Below are 20,501 nucleotides of genomic sequence, written 5' to 3' on the forward strand. Positions count from 1 at the left end.
GACCATCAATGGCAAAAGAAATGGACACCGCCACAAGCTGAAATCTCATGGCTCAGCATATTGCTCACTGCTATTAATATCAAGCTGAGGATTCATTAAAGATGTGTTTAAATACCATGATGCAAATCTCAGATTTCAGATGATTTGTATTGAAGAAGGTTTCGTGGTTGTGGTTCTAATGAAAAAAAATGTCACAAATATAAACCACCTTCTCCTAGAACAACAATTTACATATGAATCTCATTTTCTAAGAATCAAGTTTTGCTCTGGTGAGGAACGTTTGCCGTAGACTAGAACCAAAGCAGTGTGTAATGGAAAGATTGTGGTTACTTGAAAAATTGATGATTGTGTTTCTCATTTTGGTTAGGTTTTCTATCCAGTTGAACATTAGAACATATGCCTCCAGTGGACTGATCTACTACATGGCTCACCAAAACCAGATTGACTATGCAGCCCTTCAGCTTTGGATGGGGCGTTTGCATTTCCTCTTTAACCTTGGGAGAGGTACGGCAGTGGCCACCCTGCCAAACCCCATTAACGATGGACAGTGGCATTCGGTAAGTCTGATTGTTAGGTCTGATGTTTCATTAACCTCTCCGTTTTGTCTCCATTTGCATGCAAGATGCAAGGTAAAAGAAATTTCAAGTTAGCCATTTCTTTCACATCATGATTTAGGAAACTGACAATATAATTCCTTCTCCACCATGGGTTCCATAAAAGGCAGTTGAAAGTTCCAAGGTAACTAGTGAAGACTCTTATCTTTCCACAGTGCCAACACTGCCTAATTGTGCACCTACTTCCCAAATGACTTGTACTCGAATTGCTCAGCTGAGCTTGAACAAATTGGAAGATTACATTTTAACATGCCAAGTACCAATGGTAAATAACATTGTATGCCCTTGTATTAACTGTAACACTTGGAATCCAAATGAAGCATTAAATTAGCATAGAGGTGTATCATGTCATGTGGTGGTTTATGCTGATGAGAATAGAAATTCACTTGGACTTGTTTTTAGCCTGCTGAAATCTGGAAGGCCAAGTGCCTTTCAAACCTATTCCACCACAACAAGCATCTGGCACTTCTGAGTATGTTGAATGCTGAGTTAGAGCTTTCTCCCAAATAGGTCAATTGTATCATTGATGGAATCAATGGGGGCCTCCCGATTCCACAGTGTCCCTCCCACCCAGTTAAAAGGTTGTCCCTCAATTCCAAGACAAAGCTCACAAAATGTTCCTCCAGCATTTGTGTGCATTACCGTCAATTCTCCTCCTATACTTCCAAAATGACCTTAAATCTCTTCCAACACACCCAAAATGCTGGTGGAACGCAGCAGGCCAGGCAGCATCTATAGGAAGAGGTACAGTTGACGTTTCGGGCCAAGACTGGTTATTACCTTTTATGCTAAGGAGAGGAATTCCTTCTTATTCAGCTTTTCCAAGTTTTGTGAACTTCTGTTAAGTCTTTCTTCTGTCGCTTCTCTTCCAAGTTAAATTTGGAGTATTTTTTGTAAGTGTTTCCTTTCTTGGTAAATTTCAAGGGCAGAGCTGTAGAAAGCTTTAACTCTTCCAGTGAAGTTACAACAGAACCTCATGAAAATCCACCATTTGAGTATTCCCACTTTGATTAAAAAATGTTAACATGTGTAAACCACCCAGTCTCCCAAACCTCTCAGGATTTCTATGTCTTCTCTTGCAGGGCTGTCTTTAAAAACAGTTTCTTTTATTCCCCAGGCGGCTAAATATTACACTTTGTTCAGTTATGCACCTGAAACATCTCCAAGTTATATACCTTGTTAACGTTGGTATAGAAATACAAGCTGTTGTTAGTTGTCAAATGAAGCCTGACCAGCAATTGATTGGTGAGAGTAATAATTTTGAGAGTAAAAGGAGGCGTCAGTTGTTGGGTCCAGTGGTAAATCACATTTCATGAGGTAACACACACAAAATGCTGGAGGAACTCAGCAGGCCAGGCTGCATCTATGGAAAAGAGTACAGTCAACATTTTGGACTGAAGCCCTTTAGTAGGACTGGAGAGAAAAAAATGAGGAGTAGATTTAAAAACTAGGGGGAGGGGTGAAGTAAAGAGCTGGGAAGTTGATTGGTGAAAAGGATACAGGGCTGAAGAAGGGGGAATCTAATAGGAGAGGACGGAAGGCCATGGAAGAAAGAAAAAGAGAGCTGAGCACCAGAGGGAAGCGGTGGGCAGGGAAGGAGATAAGGTGAGAAAGGGAAAAGGGGATGGGGAATGGTGAGGGGCGGGGGGGAAATTACCAGAAGTTCGAGAAATCAAAATTCATGCGATCAGGTTGGAGGCTACTCAGACGACATAAAAGGTGCTGTTTCTCCAACCTGAGTGTGGCCTCATCGTGACAGTAAGAGGAGGCCATAAATAGACGTACTGGAATGGGAAGTGGAATTAAAATGGGTGGCAACTGGGAGATCCCCCTTCTTTTCACGAAGGTGCTCATCGAAGCAGCCTCCCAAGCTACATCAGGCCTCATTATGTCTATCCATGGCCTCCATGAGGCTACACTCAGGTCAGAGGAACAGCACCTGATATTCCGTCTGGGTAGCCTCCAACCTGATGGCATGAACATCAATTTCTCAAACTTCTGGTAAGGCTCCCCCCTCCCCTTTTCCCTCTCTCACCTATCTCCTTGCCTGTCCTGCTCCTCCCTTTTTCATTCTTCCATGGCCTTCTGTCCTCCTATTATATTCCTCCTCCTCCAGTCCCATATTTCCTTTACCAATGAACTTCCCAGCTCTTTACTTCACCCCTCCCCCTCCCAGTTTCACCTATCTCCTTGTGTTTCTCTCTCCCCTCCCCCCACCTTTTAAATCTACTCCCCATCTTTTCTCCTCCAGTCCTGCTGAAGGATTTTAGCCCAAAACGTCGACTGTACTCTTTTCCATAGATGCTGCCTGGCCTGCTGAGTTCTACTAGCATTTTGTGTGTGTTGCTTGGATTTCCAGCATCTGCAGATTTTCTCTTGTTTGCTTCATGAGGTAAGTTATTTGGAAGCTAATCAGTTCTAATGCTGTAGATCAATGAAAATATGCCTTTCACTTCATCCATGACAGGAAAATATGCTGTTATACAAGGTCAAAATAGAGAAAATGCTGAAAATGTGAACTATTAACAGATCAGTGTTATAGTACAGCTGGTTTGACATACGGAATCTCTTTGCTTCTTCTATATACCTTTTCTGTATATCTCCTTAAAGGTAAAAACAGAATATGCAAAGCGTAGAGGTGTGATCACAGTAGATGGGAAGGAATCCAGTTCTGCTGTGGGCGATGGCAACTCCCTGGCTGTGGAAGAGAAGTTGTACCTTGGAGGCTTGCCACCGGATTACAAAGCCAAGAAAATAGGAAATGTAAGAATAGCTTCAATGTCTATTTGTTAGTATGCTACCTCTGTTTGTCATTATCAGTAATGATACAACATCAGAAGTACTGATCCATGGCCCCACTCTTCCTGTGAGAAACCTTGTACAAAGTGAGCAGGATATTCTAAATGGACTTGAAATGTTTTTGTTTTTTTTTAATATACATTTGCTTTATGTTAGGAGTGTTTTCTCAATTTTGTTAGTAGTTGGTTAAATGAAGTACTTTATTAAAAATACAGGAAAAAAAGGTGCATCAGGTTTTGGTCTCTCAGAAGCTGAGCCAAATCAAAAGTAGAAATAATAACCACTGCAGACTTGTTCAGACTCGGTCTTTGGAACAATCAGCAGGTCAAGCAGCGTCTGTGGAGAAAGAGGCAGTTACATTTCAGTTCTTTCAGCAGATGTTGCTTTCTGTGCTGAAAATTTGCAACATGTGCTCTATTTACCTTAATTACTTCTTTGACATAATATATCCTTTGTTAGTGATTCTGTATTTGGTAGTAATTATGACACAGGAGGCCATTCAGCCCAGCAGTTCCCAGTAGGGCATTCCCATCAGTCTCCTTTCCCAGTGACCATTCCCTGTCACATGTCCATCAACTCCCCTTTGATTTCTCTAACTACACAAAGGAATCATCTTCAGTAGTCGTTGAAGCTACTTGCACATCTCAAGGAACTGGAGCATGCTGCAGAAACCAGCCATAAGACACAGAAGCAGAATTACAACAATTGGCTCATCAAGTCTGCTCCTCCATTCCATCATGGCTGATTTACTTTCCCTCTCAACCCCATTCTCCTGCCTTCACCCCATATGCCCAATAACTTGGTCTCCACAGGCAGCTGTAGCAATGAATTCTACAGTTTCACCACCCTTTGGCTAAAGAAATTCCTCCTAATCTCTGCTTCCAAGGACATCCTTCTATTCTGAGGCTGCACACTCTAGTCCGAGACTCCTAGTGTGGGGAAACATCCTCTCCACTTCCACTCTATCTAGGTTTTCAATATTAGGTAGGTTCCAATGAGTCTCCCACCCACCCGCCCCAATTCTTCTGAACTTCAGTGAGTACAGGCCCAGGGCCATCAAAGCTCCTCATACAATACATTAAACCTTTCCTCCCAGGATCATTCTCATAAACTTCCTCTGGAGCGTCTTCAATTCCAGCACATCCTTCCTTAGACATGTGGCCCAAAACTGCTCACAACACTCGATATGTCATGGTGTAAGCTCACACAGGCAGCACCTGGGGCCAGGATCAAAACCAGATTCCAGAGCTGTGAAACAGCATGAAATACAGCGCATCTTATTTCTGCCTGCCCTCATGGTTCTTTTTTGACCATTGTCGCACAAATACCAACATGTTCCACAAATAAAGAGGAAGATCAGTCGTCTGAATGAGCATTTTGGAAGTGATATGTGATGCTCTTAAAGCAAAGTGAATGCAAACATAATTTAAGTGCAGCTGAGATTGATTTCTGGTGCATAGTTTTATCAATGAGGAAAAATGACTTGCCAGCTGTTCCTCTGTAGGCAGCATTGTATATTTTATTATTAGAACCATATAATCCTAACTCTGTGCCTAAGCTAAATGTTATCCAGCAGTCGTCTTTTTATCCGCAGCCTTTGCACAAAGTGTCCCATTTATGAACACACAGGGAAATAACACCATCTGAGTTGAGCTCCATGACAGACTGCTGGGTAGCTGGGTTTCAGGATGTATTTAAGGAAGAGAAAGGGGGCATAGAAAGGAATGAGGGTAAAATGTTCCTCAGCATACGTTATAGGAAATAGCATTATCAGCACCTATTGAAATGTCTCCATCTTGTGCCGTCCTCTTATTAATGAAGGATGTGGAAGAACCAGGTAGGAAATGGAAACCGGATTCCAGGAAGGGATTTTAATAAAACCATCTTCCTATTCTTTGCTTACATTTGTAAATTCAGATCTTCATTAAAAATAAGCACAGACTGAGATTAACAAAGTACTGTCTAGATCTCAGGAATAAAGAGATGGTTTAGTGAAACAATCAAGCTCTCCAGCTAAGTGTATTTAACAAAGATTTTTGCAATTGAGAGTAGTATTGATATGGATGGTTGATGGATGTAGGTGACCAGCTGTAAAAGGTTTGTCTCACACTCTTGTGGCCACAAGTTGAGGGGCCAGCTCACACCCAAAATAACTTCCCAAGCTAAAAACCTCAGCCCGTCAGCAATTTAATTAATGAATCTGGTAAAATGCAGTGTGCATCGTCAAACTCATTCCTGCTAAGTAGAAATATTGTCTTCCCAAAGTTGAGTTTATTGTCATATGCACAGGTGCAGTGAAAAAACTTAGCTTCAGCAGCATCACAGACTATAAAAATACGTCTATTTCATGCATGATCTTGAGCGGCTGCATAGGTCCCAGCCACAGTCAGAATGTCTGGTTAGGTCTCGTCGGCAAGAAATGCGAGGTGAATAGTATCTGACTTGGACAGCAGCAATTTTCCCCCTGTTTGTACCAGGACAGGTAAACTGGGCTTACTATCAAACTATGTACCCATTGTGAGAGATTGCTATTAAAATTCTAGCAGGAACGTTCATGCATTGCTTCCCTCATCTCTTACCCAGATCCCCATGTGGAGAGTTTGCATTTAGAGCTTTAGAACAGAAATAAACCAATTTTGCCTTAGATTTGAAAGGTTGAGAAACCCCTATTTTGTCCCAATTGTTCTTGAGTAGTTTGTGATGTACCACCTTCTGAATTAGCTGCAGGCCTGATAGTGAAAATACTTTGCAGTGCTGTTGAGTTGGTGATTCCAGACACAATGAAGGAGTAACAATTGTTTTTACCAGCCAGGATGGCAGATGAATTCATAGTGTCCTCCACTTTCCATCCGACACGTACACTTGAGATACTTCTGAAGAAACCTTGACATATTTGTTACTGTACATTGTGTAGATGTTGCATGAAAGATAGGGTGGCTGCACTAATAACAGTCTGGTGTACTTAAAGACTAACTTACATTAAGGCAGATTTGCACTTTGACTTGTAGAATGCTATAGAGCAAATCAGTTGCATCACTATTCACACATCAGATCGTTTCCCTATAGCGCTCACTGTTACAAGAGTGCCGATGAGTTTGTCACGGGCATTCAGTCTTCTGTACTTCTCCTTTAAATTGCTTCAGGGTCACTTGTTTTGTCAATTCAGGGGTCATTAAATGGTTAATGTCTTCCTGTGTTTATGTTTAAAAGCTAGGCAGCCTGAGTCTGCTTTTAAGCAATGATTTACCCATTTACTGTATTCAAAGAAGCCCTGAACTGCCTATGAATAAATCCCTCTAGGTATTGAGCAGAGACTGTTATTCATTATTATCCAAAATTCCAGCAATTGGAAGTACACAGGGAATCTCATTACAATTATCTCTGCCTAGTCCAAGTTGTATCATATTAAATACAACATTACGGAAGACATTAAAGGGAAAAGAAGGAAATTGCCTTTTAAACTCATGAGAGAGCATAGGCATCAACTTTCTGCTGTTGATGTTTCTGTAGCAGGCAATTTCTTTTTTACAAGGTCAAGTTGCTAGCTCAATGCTCAACCCAGCACGGATGGAAAGCGTGCCCGGGAGCCAGCTGGGTTCAATCTCGGGAGCCTTCGCTCCAAAGTCCGGCGCTGATGCCACTATGCCACTAGCTGGCCTATGGAAGGCATTAAATCCCATTAAATGAGAAAAAGCTCAAAAAATTCAATCTGATGTGAATTATTAGACTTTCATCTCTTTGTCAACATGTTTGGTTTCTTTGTTGTTCCACAGGCAACACATAGTATTCCTGCTTGTCTTAGTGGTGTGACCTTGAATAGCAAGCCCCTGGACATGGAGAGGCCAGTCTCTATCCTCACTGTGAGCAGATGTTATGCTACCATTCAAGAGGGCTCGTTCTTTGACGGCACAGGATTTGCTGCACTGGGTAAATGATGATTAATGTTAATGAATCCACAATTCATTTGAGACTTGCACCTATTCTTAAGTTCCCAAGTTACAAACACAAGAAAATCTGCAGATGCTGGAAATCCAGAGAGACATACACAAAATGCTGGAGGAACTCAGCAGGCCAGGCAGCATCTATGGAAAAGAATAAACAGTGGACATTTTGGGCCGAGACCCTTAACCAGGACTCAACATTTCCAAAGATGCAGCCTGGCCTGCTGAGTTTTCCAACACTTAGTGTGTGTTCCCAAGTTATCCTCAGTCAGTTGTAGTACTTGGAAAGAAAAAGGAAAAGCACGTCACATCCAGAGTTTCTCTGGTTAGCGGACGATTTCCCTCCACACCTCTCTGACGTAGTGGGGAACTGTGTACGAGGCAAGTTACAGCAGTGGTTTGCCATTGCCTTCTGCCGGGTGAGTTTCCAAAGAGATCAGCAGTTCATAACCCAGCATGGGTAGAAAGCATTCAGGGGAGCCGGCTAGATTCGAACTCGGGACCGTTCATCCCGAAGTCTGGCACTGATGCCACTACGCCACCAGCCAGGTCACTTGGAAAGAACCAGGGCAGAAACAATCTTCCCAAGGGAAATTAATTAAATCCTGCTCTCGCAAATGACTCCCATATGATGAGTGTGAAAAAGATTGTTTAAATCACTTTAATCTGTAATCTTCCTCCAAAATGGTAGTTTAACTAATTATTTCCAATAATGGGATGACTTACACAGTCTTCCAGGGGAAACAGAGTCTGTATTAAATATTAGAAACACTGTTGTCTTTAAGAGCCAGCCAATATTTCAGAGTCTCCATGGAATCCCGGAGGCAGGATCACGGGTCTAATTTGTTTTGTAAGCATAGCAGGCTTTACACAATTACATCGTGTAATTGTCCAGCCCTGAGTGAGCATGCTTAAAGGATAAAACACAAAAGGTTTCATCTCCTTTAACATTCAGCTGGTACATTATCATCACCAGTACTTGTTCTTGTTCTAGGTTTCTGAAAAGTGTCAATGTTCTACTGTGCCAGTACCCCATCCTGCTCAGCTTTGGCCTACATAACAATTCCTTTCAATGTTCCTGCCTACAAGTGTTTTCAACTGTTACTCTTGTACCTTCCTCAACTACTTCCTCTGGCAGCTTGTTCCATTTATTCACCACCCTCTACATGAAGAAATTGGCCCTCATGTACCTTTTAAATCTTTCTTCTCTCGCATTAAACCTGTGCTCCTTCAGTTTTTAATTCACTTTTTCCTGGGGAAAAAGGCTGTGTACATTCACCAATCTATGCCCTTCATGATTTTATGCACCACTGGAAGGTCACCTCTCAGTCTCCTATGGTCCAAGGAATAAAGTCCTATTTTGCCCAGCCTCTCCCCATAAGTCAGGCAGGAATATTCTCATACATCTTCTTCACACTTTTTTCAGCTTAGCGATGTCTCTCCTATAATAAGGTAATCAAAACTGTTCACAATTCTCCAAGTGAAGCATGACTGGCATCCTGTACAACCTCAGCATAATGTCTCAACTCCTGTATTCGATGCCCTGACTGAAGGTCAACATACCAAACAATGCGGTCACCATCCTGTCCACCTGTGACATAACATTTGGAAAACTGTCCGTTTATGCTCCTAGTTCTTCTGTTCTACCACACTCTCTAGGGTCCTACCCAGGGTATTGGAACAGATTGGGGAAAAGGGGGGAAGCCACCAAAACAGCAGATGGTTAGTGAGGGGCAAATAAATTGCAGTGGACTACCTTCATGAGTAAATGCATAACGAGGAAGGGATAGCAACAGCAAGAAAATGCCTGATGCTCTCTGTGTTGCCCTTGCCAAAGATCAGCAGAACATTCCTCTGGGTGGATGCACAGTGTGATCTTCAGCAGAAAAGGATTTACATTTGTTTAGTAATCCAGAGGCATAGGCTAATGATGTAGACGTGTGCTCTGGGATATTAAATGAAATAGATTTGGAATTATGGAAGTCATATGAGTAACTGTTAGCGTAAACATCCATTTATTGCCAAGAGCTCTGTCAGGAAGGAAATTTGTTGTCTTTACTTGGCAGGCACACGTTACCATGGAAATGTGTTTGCTACTTTTAACTGTTCTTTGAAATGGCCGTGCTCATCATCAAGTTCAGATTGGGGTAGATAACAATTTGGAATGATCCTAGGAGTGAATTAAAAGTAAAGCAGACATAAGCAGGGACTTGTTTGGTGTAAACACAGTGGAACCCAGATCCTCTTTCTGTGCTCTATGACGGACCATTGCACAGTGGACCTTGACCACACCATTGGAAAAGGAGTGGTGTTGCTTTTCGATCGTGACCCCACTAAGGAGCACCAGGCCATTGTCTCCCACACCATCACTGACGTTATCCGCTCAGGGGATCTCCCATCCACTGCTACCAACCTTATAGTTCCCACACCTCGCACTTCCCGTTTCTACCTCCTACCCAAGATCCACAAACCTGCCTGTCCTGGCCGACCTATTGCTCAGCTTGCTCCTGCCCCACCGAACTCGTTTCTGCATACCTCGACACGGTTTTATCACCCCTTGTTCAATCCCTTCCGACCTATGTTCGTGACACTTCTCACACTCTTAAACTTTTCAATGAATTTAAGTTCCCTGGCCCACACCGCTTTATTTTCACTATGGATGTCCGTCCTTATATACTTCCATCCCCCATCAGGAAGGTCTCAAAGCTCTACGCTTCTTTTTGGATTCCAGACCTAATCAGTTCCCCTCCACCACCACTCTGCTCCATCTAGCGGAATTAGTCCTTACTCTTAATAATTTCTCCTTTGGCTCCTCCCACTTCCTCCAAACTAAAGGTGTAGCTATGGGCACCCGTATGGGTCCTAGCTATGCCTGCCTTTTTGTTGGGTTTGTGGAACAATCTATGTTCCGTGCCTATTCTGGTATCTGTCCCCCACTTTTCCTTCGCTACATCGACGACTGCATTGGCGCTGCTTCCTGCACGCATGCAGAACTCGTTGACTTTATTAACTTTGCCTCCAACTTTCACCCTGCCCTCAAGTTTACCTGGTCCATTTCCGACACCTCCCTCCCCTTTCTAGATCTTTCTGTCTCTGTCTCTGGAGACAGCTTATCCACTGATGTCTACTATAAGCCTACTGACTCTCACAGCTATCTGGACTATTCCTCTTCTCACCCTGTCTCTTGCAAAAACGCCATCCCCTTCTCGCAATTCCTCCGTCTCCGCCGCATCTGCTCTCAGGATGAGGCTTTTCATTCTAGGACGAGGGAGATGTCTTCCTTTTTTAAAGAAAGGGGCTTCCCTTCCTCCACTATCAACTCTGCTCTTAAACGCATCTCCCCCATTTCACGTACATCTGCTCTCACTCCATCCTCCCGCCACCCCACTAGGAATAGGGTTCCCCTGGTCCTCACCTACCACCCCACCAGCCTCCGGGTCCAACATATTATTCTCCGTAACTTCCGCCACCTCCAACGGGATCCCACCACTAAGCACATCTTTCCCTCTCCACCCCCCCGCATTCCGCAGGGATCGCTCCCTACGCAACTCCCTTGTCCATTCGTCCCCCCCATCCCTCCCCACTGATCTCCCTCCTGGCACTTATCCGTGTAAGCGGAACAAGTGCTACACATGCCCTTACACTTCCTCCCTTACCACCATTCAGGGCCCCAAACAGTCCTTCCAGCTGAGGCAACACTTCACCTGTGAGTCGGCTGGGGTGATATACTGCGTCCGGTGCTCCTGATGTGGCCTTCTATATATTGGCGAGACCCGACGCAGACTGGGAGACCGCTTTGTTGAACATCTACTCTCTGTCCGCCAGAGAAAGCAGGATCTCCCAGTGGCCACACATTTTAATTCCACATCCCATTCCCATTCTGACATGTCCATCCACGGCCTCCTCTACTGTAAAGATGAAGCCACACTCAGGTTGGAGGAACAACACCTTATATTCCGTCTGGGTAGCCTCCAACCTGATGGCATGAACATCGACTTCTCTAACTTCCGCTAAGGCCCCACCTCCCCCCGTACCCCATCTGTTACTTATTTTTATGCACACATTCTTTCTCTCACTCTCCTTTTTCTCCCTCTGTTCCTCTGAATATACCTCTTGCCCATCCTCTGGGTTCCCCCCCCCCTTGTCTTTCTTCCCGGACCTCCTGTCCCATGATCCTCTCGTATCCCTTTTGCCTATCACCTGTCCAACTCTTGGCTCCATCCCTCCCCCTGCTGTCTTCTCCTATCATTTTGGATCTCCCCCTCCCCCTCCAACTTTCAAATCCCTTACTCACTCTTCCTTCAGTTAGTCCTGACGAAGGGTCTCGGCCTGAAACGTCGACTGTACCTCTGCCTACAGATGCTGCCTGGCCTGCTGCGTTCACCAGCAACTTTGATGTGTGTTGCTTTTCTCTGGCTCTTTCTGTGGCAAAGTAAGCAAGCACTTTGGCAGAAATCATTTTCCTTTGTCACTGTACTATGTCTCATTTAAGACCCCCCTTAACCCAGGACTAAATGTCTCTTTGTGGTTTCTTTTGCAGTCAAAGAAGGTTACAAAGTGAGGTCAGACTTAATTATTTCGTTTGAGTTCCGCAGTGTGACCAGGAATGCCATATTGCTGGGCATTAGCAGTGCCAAGGTTGATGCAGTTGGCTTGGAGATTGTAGATGGCAAGGTAAGGAAGGAAACCAGGTTTACTGCTTCATATTTACTCAGTGGATCAGGTGCAATTGTGATCGGCGCTTGTAGATGGTCAAAAAACATAGTAAGTGATTTTGGAATTATATCCTACTGTTAATGAAATTGGTAGCCAAATTCTGATATTCTATTCCAGAAAACTGTCAACATTAGGGTATATTTAAAGTGGGAGCAGGAGGTGAGCCAAGTTTGCTCCACTGTTCAGTAAAATAATGGCTGATCTTATCATTGGCCTCAACTTCACCTTTCTTTCTGATCTCCTTAACCCTCAATTCCTCTGCAATCAAAGACCTAGCCATCAAAGCACTGATCAAGGCATGTTTCAGTTTTTAATGATTAAACTCGTATAATTAACAAAGAATGGACTTGAAAACTGAGCAGTGTCTATAATGGGCAACAAATGTTCATGCTATTTTGCATCATTCTACACAGTGGCCATGTCCCATTTGACTTTGCGTAACATACGGGAGAGAGTCTAGAGCAGGGGTCCCGAAACTTTTTTGCATTGTGGACCGGTTTAATATTGACAATATTTTTGCAGACCGGCCGACCGGCGGGGTTGGGGGTAGGGTTGCCAACGGTCAAGAGTAGCAGTCAAATGCGTTGTTTACCCAGAAAGACTACAATGGCCATGAAGCCTTGCGCGGGCACCAGTGTGCATGCGCGTCGTGACCTGCCGATTCCCACCCCGCCCGCAAATCCTTTTTGGCGATTCTGTTTGTGGGATGGGGTGTTAATCACTACTGGAATATAGGCGATAGGTGGGTAATACACTCAATTTTGTTTTTAAAAGAGTTTATCTAACGAATTTAATATTAAACACAGTGCATATTTTCCTCGCATAAATATAGCAATGTCAATTATCAGGGGAGTTCAGGGGAGTTTGAAGTGTTGAATGAACTTCCAGTAGAAGTGTCAGAGCAGGTTCGATATTATCATTTAAAGAAAAATCGGGCAGGTATATGGACAGGAAAAGAATGGAGGGTTATGGGTTGAGTGCAGGTCGGTGGGACTAGGTGGGAGTAGCATTCGGCATGGACTAGAAGGGCCGAGATCGCCTGTTTCCATGCTGTAATTGTTATATGGGTTATTTAAGTCACTATAAGTCAATAGCATCATAACATTTTAAGTAACGTTTGGATATTAAACACACAGCACATATTTTCCCCGTATGAACATATAAAATCATTGCAACACACCAATATCGCTGAATCAGTGGGAACCCTGGGCTTGTTTCCCTGCAACAACACGGTCCTATTGAGGGGTGATGGGAGACAGCGATACTCGAAGGGGGTTCCTTGTGTCCAGTCTATTCTGCAATTTAGTTTTCGTTGCATTCATTGCAGAAAACTCCGCCTCGCAGAAAAATGTTGGAAATGAAAGCAACGTTTTCAGTGCTTTCGTGGCTATCTCAGGATATTTAGCCCTGACTTTGATCCAAAATGCCGACAGAGATGTTATGTCAAGCATACTTTTCAGCCCATCGTCATTTGCAAGCTCGAGGAGTTGATCTCCTTCCCGCCCTGACACGGATGACGCGCGGGTCACGACCTCGCATGCGTAATGGCTGATCAGTGGCTGTGACAGGGAATGAGGAAAGGTGCAGCTGACTCATATTGCTTCCTCGCGGCCCGGTAGCGCATGCTCTGTGCCCTGGTGGTTGGGGACCACTGGTCTAGAGGAGGGCAACCTGACTATTATAGTCCTTTAACAACAGTCCAAGCTTATGGATGAGTGGGACAGAGAGAACTTTACCCATGATTGAAACACTATTACAGCAAAAATCCTTCAGATTAGGGCAGATTGATTCACCTTCTGCACAAATTGAAGTATGATTCTGAGGCTGTCATCTTTTTTTGGTAGACATTATGCTGTTATCCAGTCATTTCCTGTTAAAGTGTGGCCCTTGGTTAAGTGGCTTTCTTGTACTTCATATTCATTCGTGGTAACCTATATTTCTGGGGGTAAAATGTAACCCAAAACCTGTTACCACGCTGGAAACCTATTGGAGAGAATCTATGTTTGTAGAGCTTTGCAGGACGCATAAGCAGCTCAAAGGAAGCCTCGGGTCTGAAAGTAATAAACATGTCCTTTTGAGGAATGAAAAATTGCAAAGCAGCTTCTAAAAGATCATCATTTGACTCTTGTAGAGCAATTTCCCCATTTTATCTTTCCTGTTGTGCAAAGACCAATCCAATCTAAATAAATTATTGCTAAAAGTATAAATATGATACAAACTTTGTCATTTAATCCCTATTTAGGTTTTTGTTTTGTTTATTATAAACATGAATTTAATGCTTGGGCAGACACACTGATTCTTTCCACATTATACAAAAAGTTAGATGTTTAACCATGTGGAAATACTTAAAACTTAGGTTCAATTTCCTGGGCACTTTCCCAAACAATCATATTAATCTCTTAACTCTTTCTTTCCTTCTCTATATTATTGAACAGATTCCATGAACAGGAATGTCTAAAGTAAATAAAGTGCATAATGTAATTTGTGTTTTCAGCTTCCACTGACTAGACAATTTTTCATTTTTTAACATCACTTTACAATTAGGAATTGTGAAAAGCATTCAAAGAAACACCTCATTACAGCACAAAAGGGGCCACTTGGCTCATTGAATCTGATTTCTTGTAAATCCTTAATCAAGATTCCTCTTTGACCTATGGTTACATATGCAAGTGAGAATTCCCTGCTCATGCACAATTACTAATCGCTCCATTTCGGAAGAAAAGTCTTTTCTCTGGCCCATTAGAAATGAACAATTTGCCACACAGGGATATGTGAGTAGTTGAGTTTTTTTCATGGAATTTAGATGGCACTGGCAATTCAAGGATTTATTGTCCATCCCTAATTACCCTTGAATGGATGAAGCAATGAAGAGTCAACCACATTGATGGTATGAAGCCACATATTGGCTAAACCAGGTTAAAATGGCAGATTTCTTTCTCTGAAGGTGATTAGCAAAATAGATACTCTAGTAGTTTCATAGTAACAGTTACTAAATTGTTTGAAAATTCCAGATGTATTTAATTATTTGAATTCAAAAACTCTTATTTCTCTAGCAGTGGTCCAGTATCTTCATTGTTAGTGCACTTCCCATATGGTGTACAGTACTGAAAATGCTGTGGCACTTTGAGTGTATTACAGTACATCTGGAAGAGTCTCATATTGTATAGTCTAAGGTTAGTTAAGGAATTCTGTTAATCTTTTGTACCAGGTTCTGTTTCACGTAAATAATGGAGCTGGAAGAATTACTGCTAGGTACGAACCCAAGGAGGCACGCCAGCTGTGCAATGGCAAGTGGCATAATCTTCGAGCCACGAAGAGCAAACATCGTATTGCATTGACTGTGGATGGAGTTACTGTGCAGGCTGACAATCCTTACATACAATCAACCTCAGCAGATACGAATGATCCAATCTATGTGGGTGGCTATCCTGGTATGTATTCTTTTCAAAATGATGTCCCCATTTGCTCTTCTCACAGTACTGCATGATCTAATATTTCTTCAATCATTTAGTCATCACTCAGTGCGATGTTCCAAAGTGCCTTTGGAGTGGACAGGAAACATGAGAGAGAATGATTGGCAGTGTTATGGACAAAGGTTAGGGGAAGGGACAACATTAACATGAGAATCTCCTCCTCCTGTGTCATAACAAATCTGTCATTCTTTAAGATCATAACTATCACCATTAGGAATATTAGAATAAAATATTTCCAGTCAATATGTACCATGAGATTGTTTAAACCAAAAGAAACAGGAATGGAATTAGGTCATTCAGCCCATTGAGTCTGTTCCACCATTTCATCATGGCTAATCAATTTCCCTCTCAATCTCCTGCCTTCTCCCCATAACCTGGCCTCTACAGCCATCTGTAACAATGAACTCGATAGATTCACCACCCTCTGGCTAAAGAAATTCCTCTGTTCTAAATTGGCATCCCTCTATTTTGAGACTGTGCCCTCTGGTCCTATACACCACCACCCCATGCCCCCCCACAAGAGGAAACGTCCTCTTTGCATCCACTCTATATAGTCCTTTCAACATTCATTAAATTTCAATGCAATCCCTGCTCATTATCCTAAACTCCAGTGATTAAAGGCTCAGAGCTTGCAATTGCTGTTCCTATGATAACCCTTTCGTTCCTGGAATCATTCTCGTGAAACTCAGAACCCTCTCCAATATCAGCACATCCTTTCTTAAAAAGGGGATTCAAAACTGCTCACAATACTCCCAAGTGAGGCCTCACCAGTCCTTTATACAGCCTCAGCATTACATCCTTGCTTTTATATTCTAGTCCTCTTGAAATGAATGCTAACATTGCATTTGCCTTTCTCACCACCGATTCAACCTATAAATGAACCTTTAGGGAACCCTTCATGAGAACTCACAAATACCTCTAGACCTCAGATTTTTGAATTATCTCCCCATTTTTAACAAAAAGTTTCTGCTTTTATTCCTTTTACCCAAAGCACATAGCCGTACATTTCCTGACACTATATTCCATCTGCCACTTCTGTGCCCATTCTCCTAATCTGTCTAAGTCCTTCTGCAGCATCTCTGCTTCCTCAAACCTACCTTTTCCTCCCCCTATCTTTGTATTATCTGCAAACTTGGTCACAAAGCCATTAATTACATCATCCAAATCATGGACATACAACATAAGAAGCAGACCCAACACAGACCCCTGTGGAACACCGTTAGTCACTGGCAGCTAATCCAAAAAGGATCCCGTTATTCCCACTCTTTGCCTCCTGCCAATGCTGTCATCTTGTTTAGCAGTCTCATGTGCAGTACCTTGTCAAAGGCCTTCTGAAAATCCAAGTACACAACATCCACCAACTCTACTTTGTCCATCCTGTTTGTTATTTCTCCAAAGAATTCCAACAGATTGGTCAGGCAAAAATTTTCCTTAAGGAAACCATGTTGACTTAGGCTCATTTTGTCATGTGCCTCCAAGTACCCCGAAACCACATCCTTAACAGTAGACTCCAACATCTTCCCAACCACTGAGTTCAGGCTAACTGGCCTATAATTTCCATTCTTGGCTGCATCTCTCCCTTCTTGAAGAGTGGAGTAACATTTGCAATTTTCCAATCCTCTGGAACTATGCCAGAATCTAGTGATTCTTGAAGGATCATTACTAATGCCTCCACCATCTCTTCAACCACCTCTTTCATAACCCTGTGGTGTAGTCCATTAGGTCCAGGTGACCTTTCTACCTTCAGACCTTTCAATCTCCCTAGTATTAGCAACTGCACGCACTTCTGCCACCTGATGCAAAATACTTATTCAGTTTGTCCGCCATTTCATAATCCTGCCCATTACTGTATCTGCAGCATCATTTTCCAGCAGTCCAATATCTGTTCTTGCCTCTCTTTATATATCTGAAAAATCTTCTGGTATCATTTTTGATATTATTGGTTAGCCTACCTTCATATTTCATCTTTACCCCTTATGTTTTTTTTTTAAGTTGTTCTGTTTTTTTTTAATTCCCACTAATATTTGCTCTGGTATATGCGCTCTTCTTTGCTTTTATGTTGGCTTTGACTTCCATTGTTAGCCAAGGTTGTGTCATCCTGCCTTTAAACTACTTCCCCTTCTTTGCAATGTATCCATCCTTCACCTTCTGAATTGCTTTTAGAAACTCCAGCCATTGCTGCACTGCCACCATCTCTGCTAGTGTCCCCTTCCAATCATCTTTGACCAGCTCTTCTCTCATGCCTCTCCAATTCCCTTTAATCCATTGTAGTACCAATACATCCAACTTTAGCTTCTCCCTCTCAAATTACAGGGTCAATACTAGCATTTTATGGTCACTGTTTACCTCAAGTTCATATCTGGTTCATTACACAACGCCTAATCCAGAATTGCTGATCTAGTGGGCTCAACCACAAGCTGCTCCAAAAAGCAATCTTGGAGGTATTCCACAAAACTTGTCTCTTGGGATCCAGCCTCAACTTGATTTTCCCAATCTATCCACGTATTGAAATCCCTCATGACTAACATAATATTGCCTTTTTGAAAGGCTTTTTCTATCTCCCTCTGGGGTTTGTGTGCCACATCCTGACTACTATTTGGAGGGCTGTAAATAATCCTCATCAGGGTCCTCTTACCCTTGCAGTTTTTTAACTCTACATCTTCTGATCCTATGTCACATTTTTCTAAAGATTTGATTTCATATTTTTACCGGCAGAGCCACTCCTCCATCTCTGCCTGCCTGCCTATCCTTTTGATAGATGTGATTATCCATGGATATCAAGCTTCCAATTGTAACCATCTTTCAGCCATGACTCCGTGATACCTACAGCATCATACTTGCCAGTCTCTAACTGCACTACACGATCATCTACTTCTTTTCATATGCTATGTGCATTGAAATATAACACCTTCAGTCCTGTATTTGTTAAAATCTATTCATCCTTTGAGATACATTTAAGCAAGCTAAGGATATAAAGCAAAATTAAATAAGCGCCAGTTTTTAGTGAGACCACATTTTGTCAGGCAGCATCTATGGAGGGAATTGGACAGTTGGCATTTCGGGTCAAGTCAGTTTTGTCTGTTTTCCTCCGGAAATGCTGCCTGACCCAAGCTCCTCCAGCTTTTAGCACATTGCTCCAGGATTTCAGCATCCACAGCATCTTGGGTGTCCATTGGGTTGGGCACACTTTTATTTATGGGATGAACTGAGCCAGAACAAAGGTGTGCTGACCAGTCACACTACTACTCCAGCAGCAGTCTGGTGGAATTGGAGGAGGTGCAAAAAGACCAAGCCTAATACAGGAGGCTGCACTTGAATACTGTGCAAATAAAGTTCCTACACTGCTCCCGTGTGTTTTTAGAAATTAAACCAAATACAACAATCTCATCTGGCTGAAAGCAGGATCTCCCAGTGGCCACACATTTTAATTCCACATCCCATTCCCATTCTGACATGTCTATCCACGGCCTCCTCTACTGTAAAGATGAAGCCACACTCAGGTTGGAGGAACAACACCTTATATTCCGTCTGGGTAGCCTCCAACCTGATGGCATGAACATTGACTTCTCTAACTTACGTTAATGCCCCACCTCCCCTTTGTACCCCATCCCTTATTTATTTATTTTTCTTCCCCCCCCCCCCCCCTTTTTTCTCCCTCTCACTATACTCCTTGCCCACCTTCTGGGTTCTCCCCCCCTCCCCTTTCACCCCTGACCTCCCATCCTATGATCCTCACCTTTCTTCTGCTCTGTATCCCTTTTGCCAATCAACTGTCCAGCTCTTGGCTCCATCCCTTCCCCTCCTGTCTTCTCCTATCATTTTGGATCACCCCTCCCCCTTCCACTTTCAAATCTCTTACTAGCTCTTCCTTCAGTTAGTCCTGACGAAGGGTCTCGGCCTGAAACGTCGACTGTACCTCTTCCTAGAGATGCTGCCTGGCCTGCTGCGTTCACCAGCACTTTTTGTGTGTGTCATCTCGCTGTAGCTCGTTTCTCACTGTCTACATCCACCTAAATCACAAATCCCTCACCGGCAGCCAGAGTGATATGGTTAATGGTGGGAGCAGGATTAGCAAGCAGACAGAAAGATACACTCTGAACATACCTACCATGGCCCCATTGCTAGATTATTTTCCAGCATAAAATTATTTGTTGAAATGTATAGGATTGTTAAAAGGATTAGCAACCCTCTACATATCAACTTAAAATTTTAAATCATTAGTTTAAAAAAGGATTGTTTAAACAATGTTATCCCTCTTCTGCCCAAGAAAAAGTCATTGTTCGGTATTTTAGAAGTAGTTGCTCCTGCTTATGGCCCTTCACACAATGGGCAGCTCCATGAGAAGTCCTGTTTATTTGTCTTGCCAGCAAGAAGTTAAATGCACTTTAGTCCGCTTACTTTCTGTAATACTCCCACACAAAGCAAAAATAGCTGGTACACTGTTTTCTCTCTTCTCAGAGATAGCTCTCACACTTGGTTTACATTTGAGAACAGTCTGTCACTAAGTATGGGATTGGCCATTCAGGACAGAGCTGAGGAGAATTTCTTCATTAAAAGTGCAGTGAAGTTTCTAGACAGAGCAATAGTTTCTATATATTGAGGGAATTAAACCCTGGAAGTAAGGCATCAACCAGAATCTTCCTGAATGCTCTCGCTGACACAGAGGACAGAGTGGCCTTTTCTTGCTTGCATTTCTTGTGCAGCCAGTCTGCAAGGGTGACCCTGAGCTGTCAGTTTCCTGACACTGCAAGCCTCTTACACACTTCTTAAAGATGTTGGTGGTCTGCTCAAACTTTGAATGGAAAGTGTAGACTAAAACATTTCAATCCCTGTCCAATGTATATGTGCACTCACTCAGAAATGAATCGAGCCGGGTACCAGAGTCTCTGCGGCTCTGCTCTTTTGCAGTTCAAGGATCTCGATGGTGCACGGAAGTATTTAACCTTAAATGTGCATAG

At 42.9% G+C, this 20,501-nt stretch overlaps 1 protein-coding gene across 3 annotated transcripts in view; it reads left to right on the top strand.

Moving 5' to 3' along the window:
- lama1 (laminin, alpha 1) overlaps nucleotides 1-20,501 on the top strand; it is a 346,500-nt gene that overhangs the window by 325,457 nt on the left and 542 nt on the right. For 2 of the 3 annotated variants that reach the window (XM_072259264.1, XM_072259251.1), the window contains exons 58-62: nucleotides 368-557; nucleotides 3,225-3,377; nucleotides 7,187-7,340; nucleotides 11,895-12,028; nucleotides 15,279-15,501. In XM_072259264.1, coding sequence (XP_072115365.1) covers nucleotides 368-557; nucleotides 3,225-3,377; nucleotides 7,187-7,340; nucleotides 11,895-12,028; nucleotides 15,279-15,501 — 854 coding nt within the window. Of the gene's footprint in view, nucleotides 1-367; nucleotides 558-3,224; nucleotides 3,378-7,186; nucleotides 7,341-11,894; nucleotides 12,029-15,278; nucleotides 15,502-20,501 lie in introns of those variants that run through there. The other variant, XM_072259258.1, reaches the window with a different exon arrangement.

Source organism: Mobula birostris, chromosome 1, assembly GCF_030028105.1.
Source record: "Mobula birostris isolate sMobBir1 chromosome 1, sMobBir1.hap1, whole genome shotgun sequence".
Lineage (NCBI taxonomy): Eukaryota > Metazoa > Chordata > Chondrichthyes > Myliobatiformes > Myliobatidae > Mobula > Mobula birostris.